This window comes from Haliotis asinina, chromosome 4 (genome assembly GCF_037392515.1).
Source record: "Haliotis asinina isolate JCU_RB_2024 chromosome 4, JCU_Hal_asi_v2, whole genome shotgun sequence".
NCBI classification, from domain to species: domain Eukaryota; kingdom Metazoa; phylum Mollusca; class Gastropoda; order Lepetellida; family Haliotidae; genus Haliotis; species Haliotis asinina.
The window spans coordinates 3,332,727-3,337,387 of NC_090283.1; the positions used below are offsets into that span (position 1 = coordinate 3,332,727).

General features: G+C 38.8%; 1 protein-coding gene across 1 annotated transcript; it reads left to right on the forward strand.

The window, feature by feature from the left end:
* The first annotated feature begins 418 nt into the window (after positions 1 to 418).
* LOC137282160 (multiple epidermal growth factor-like domains protein 6) lies at positions 419 to 2,074 on the forward strand. Its single transcript, XM_067813890.1, has 2 exons — positions 419 to 470; positions 1,167 to 2,074. The coding sequence occupies exons 1-2, from the start codon at positions 419 to 421 to the stop codon at positions 2,072 to 2,074; spliced, it is 960 nt and encodes a 319-aa protein (XP_067669991.1).
* The last annotated feature ends 2,587 nt before the right edge of the window (positions 2,075 to 4,661 follow it).

A 4,661-nucleotide genomic window follows, 5' to 3' on the forward strand; every position in this document is an offset into this window, starting at 1 on the left:
ACACACGCCATGGTTGTCGCCAACAGCAGGAAGACAAAACTGAAAGCGTAAACATGAATCACAGTAAAAAGTTATTAAGACAACCATCAGTCGAGAGGCAGTCGTCAACAACGCAGCAAGGCGAACTAGGATTAAAGTTAAAGTAGGTATGTTTATTCTGCTGTTTTTGCCTGTTTAATGACTATTTATTTAAATGATCATCAAAAAGCGAATTCCCCAAATGGGTACACTGTGTGAAGTCCATCCTTGGTTTCTCCCACCCGCAGTTGCATTGCTGGAACATTATGGCGTAAAACCATATTCAATCACTATTCCCGGTGTGATATCCTGTGAATTTGCTCTCACAATAATAGTTAAATATCATATACTGAGTATACATTGCATTTATGAGAGTGTAAAATGTTGTTTTCAGGTAACTATGGCGCTGTTTTTCTTCATCGTGCTGCTCTGTACCAGTGATCATTCACAAGGTAGGACAGACGATAATTAAAAAGACACGAACATTTATCCTCCCTCTTAAATTTGTCAGGTGATAAAAGAGTGAAAGGAATTACCTATTACATTTTGCCAACACCATCCCCATGAGTATTATGATGCTGTCTCATGCAAACTAAAATGTAGTTGGATATTTCCCATTTCCAGTCAAGCCTTTCTTTAAACATGTAAGTCTGCTAGTACGCAAAGTATAGCCTTCACTGTCTGACCATGTTGACGTCAGGCTGTAATTTTCGTCATCTCTGAAACAATCCGCATAATCTGCATATTAGTTTCCTTTGCTATACATGTATACTAACGCTGTGTTGGCTAGTATCACGTGAATGTTTTGTGTGAGTGGCATTCGAGTCGTTGGTGGTATAGAGATGGCAAAAAGTCACCATTGTTAAAATGTAGAAGCTAATCATTCATAAACCTTTGTCATTTCTGTACCACATGCACGATGTGTATGTGTGACATTGACGTGAACTGTGGGTAGCAAGTGTTTACTCCTGAAGCGAGGACGTGGTGTCATCATTCATTATCAGTTTGTCTCTTTTCAGTGAGATTTAACAGACACTACATTTGTCAATAAAAAAGGGAAAGCAATTATGTATTGTTTTTTTTTTATTTTTATAATAAACAGTTTTAAAACGCATTATCAAATTAACACCATACGTTTTACTTGACAGGTGCGGATTGTAAGGAGGGTCAGCATTGTTCCGAGTGTAACACGGATGGAGACTGCTTGCAGGGTTGTGACAAGGGCTTTTTTGGAATGAAATGCAGATCGCAATGCAACATCAAGTGTAGATACAATACGTGTAAACTAGATCCGGGTACAGGTGCAGGCAAGTGCACTGCAGGATGTGTGCCAGGATACCAAGGCACTAGTTGTGACAGACCATGTGACAGTCACGTGGTCAACTGTACCCTGTGTCCAAGTGGATGTGACGAGGGATACTGTCAGCTGGCTGATGCTTGTTTTGCCGGATGTCGAGATTCCATGTACGGATCAGGATGCAAGACGTGTCCCAGTACCTGCAGAACATGCAACAGGATGACAGGAATATGTGACGAGTGTGACACCACACATTATGGAGTCAACTGTGAGAAATCTTGTGAGAACTGTGCAGGATCCTGTGAGGCTGACTGTGAATGTGTTCCTGGCTTCTACGGAGACTTCTGTGCTGAGACTTGCAGTAAAACATGTCGCCCCAAGTCAGCCCTCACATGTCTTCCTGCTGTGACGTCAGACAGTTGTACAGGTGAATGTGACAAACACAACGCCACGTGTCTCCATGGCTGTGTGGATGGCTGGTTCGGCCCATGGTGTTCCTCTCAGTGTAATCCCAGATGTCGCCATCAAAGATGCAATGCTGCAGGTTCCTGTGTTGAAGGCTGCGTACTTCATTATTTCGGGTCAGCCTGTGAACCTTGTCCTGAGAACTGCACCAAACAAACATGCGATCAGACCACTGGTGCTTGTGTGAAGGATTGCTACGTCAGCGAAGAAGGAAGTCTGCCGAACTGTACACAGGCCTGCTCCCCTGCTCTACAGCAACTCGTAACACGTGTGAGCTATTCCTCAATCATATAAATACTTATTCTCTGAACAATGTGACTAAACCTTGTCCGTATCCGTATGGTGGCCGAGATAATCACACTGTCGATTGAACATTTCTATGTCAAGAGCATGAGTTTATGTTTAAATGTTACCCGAATTTTAGGCGTGGTGAGGAAGTCAGTACAAATGTGAAAGTCCAAAAGGGTGCAGGTTTACTCTGAAATCTCCAGGTGGCATTTGCTATTAATTTTTGGCAATATTTTCGTGAAGTCTTGAAATATATACTGAACAGCAAAGTTTCGAAATAATGAAATCCTGTAAAAGTAAGCGTTCATATGGAACGTTCATGGTAAAGTGACGTTTAGAGATGAGATGACGCCATGCAGTTTGACGTTCAATCGAAACACAGTGCATAATTTTAGGACGTATTTTCAACGGTTCTGGATGGAGAGCAGGCATTTAACTCTGAAGCATCCTTTTGTAGAGGTTTGGTTCAAAAGAAAAACATTTCAATGTTGACGCGGTACTTGCAACACAAACGTCGACTCGACTTAGGACGGAGCAGAGGGGAATGGTCATTGGAAAGGCCAGTCAGAAACATCAGCTTTAGTTCTGGATCACGGGGAGTCAAGCGATACGATAAGGCGTAGTCTTCCGGCTGATGGAATCTACTGCCGACGGTCATATGTGGGGTCAACTCCATCATCGACCTTTACAGTGGGTGACGTTGCGGGAGAGTTAAGTTGTCATTTCAGACAAGTTCACTTGTCACATGTTGACGGCTATTTACGTGTTTGGCGTCGGCGTAATGAGCGTTACGCCTCGTGTTGTTCCCGTATTTGTTGTTCTCAGTTACAGTTCTTTCAACGGGACAACATAGCATAACGGGACAACGTTGCTTCAAGTTTCTTTCAAAAACTTGAAATTTCGAATATTTTCTCGTTACTTCAAGTTTCTTTCAAAAACCTGAAATTTTGAATATTTTCTCGTTGCTTCAAGTTTCTTTCAAAAACTTGAAATTTCGAATATTTTCTCGTTGCTTCAAGGTTCTTTCAAAAACTTGAAATTTCGAGTATTTTCTCGTTACTTCAAGTTTCTTTCAAAAACTTGAAATTTCCAATATTTTCTCGTTACCTCACGTTTCTTTCAAAAACTTGAAATTTCGAGTATTTTCTTTTTATTTCAAATATTTTTTCGTTGCTTCCATTAATTTCTTGTTCCTTCGAGAATTTTCTCATTACTTCAAGTTTCAGTCAAAAACTTGAAATTTCGAGTATTTTCTCGTTGCTTCAAGTTTCTTTCAAAAACCTGAAATTTCGAGTATTTTCTCGTTGCTTCAAGTTTCTTTCAAAGACTTGAAATTTCGAATATTTTCTCGCTGCTTCAAGGTTCTTTCAAAAACTTGAAATTTCGAATATTTTCTCGTTGCTTCAAGTTTCTTTCAAAAACTAGAAATATCGAAATTTCGAATATTTTCTCGTTACTTCAAGTTTCTTTCAAAAACCTGAAATTTCGAATATTTTCTCGTTGCTTCAAGTTTCTTTCAAAACCTTGAAATTTCGAATATTTTCTCGTTACTTCAAGTTTCTTTCAAAAACCTGAAATTTCGAATATTTTCTCGTTACTTCAAGTTTCTTTCAAAAACCTGAAATTTCGAATATTTACTCGCTGCTTCAAGTTTCTTTCAAAAACTTGAAATTTTGAGTATTTTCTCGCTACTTCAAGTTTCTTTCAAAAACTTGAAATTTCGAATATTTACTCGTTGCTTCAAGTTTCAGTCAAAAACTTGAAATTTCGAATATTTTTCTCGTTGCTTCAAGTTTCTTTCAAAAACTTGAAATTTCGAGTTTTTTCTCGTTGCTTTAAGTCTCAGCCAAAAACTTGAAATTTCGAATGTTTTCTCGTTGCTTCAAGTTTCTTTCAAAAACTTGAAATTTCGAATATTTTCTCGTTGCTTGAACTTTCTTTCAAAAACTTGAAATTTCGAATATTTTCTCGTTGCTTCGATTCCTTTTTCTTAATTTCTAAGTTTAAAGGAGGTAGCATGTATATTTTAGGAGATCTGCTCTGAGATTTAGGAATTCATATCTGAGTATAACCATCAAATGGCACATCTATGGATCATGCTTGGTACGTGTGCCAAATTTCATGAAGCTAGCATGTATAGTTTAAGGAAATCTTCTCCGAACAACATGACACCCTCATATCCACAGCCTAAGTCACATTTGGGAGGAAACCGCAAAAGCTTAAGGTTCATATCTGGGTTTAAACCCCAAATGGCAAACCTATCTATCATGCTTGATACGTGTTCCTAGTCTGATGAAGTTATCATGAATAGTTTAGGAAATATGCTTGGGACGGTATCGACCTCCAAAAGACAGACCACTTAAAACAACACACTTTATGGTTGGTTGCACAAGGCTTAATTAAGCTGTGTCGTTGAAAATTGTGGCATGTGTCCTGATAAAAAAGACAACATTAGGTTTAGAAATGGTTATACGACCTCTGGCCATATGAAACTTTAAGTGTTATTGAAATTGTTCATTTAATATTTTCAAGAAAACTGCTTCGCCACATGTTGTATGTGGAGACTGGAAGCAAAACAATTCGTACTGATATT

Bases quoted from the DNA above. Each gene is read 5' to 3' on its own strand.
- LOC137282160 (XM_067813890.1), top strand. From the start codon at position 419: ATGGCGCTGTTTTTCTTCATCGTGCTGCTCTGTACCAGTGATCATTCA. The intron at 471-1,166 runs GTAGGACAGACG...TTTACTTGACAG, and splicing joins TACCAGTGATCATTCACAAG to GTGCGGATTGTAAGGAGGGT.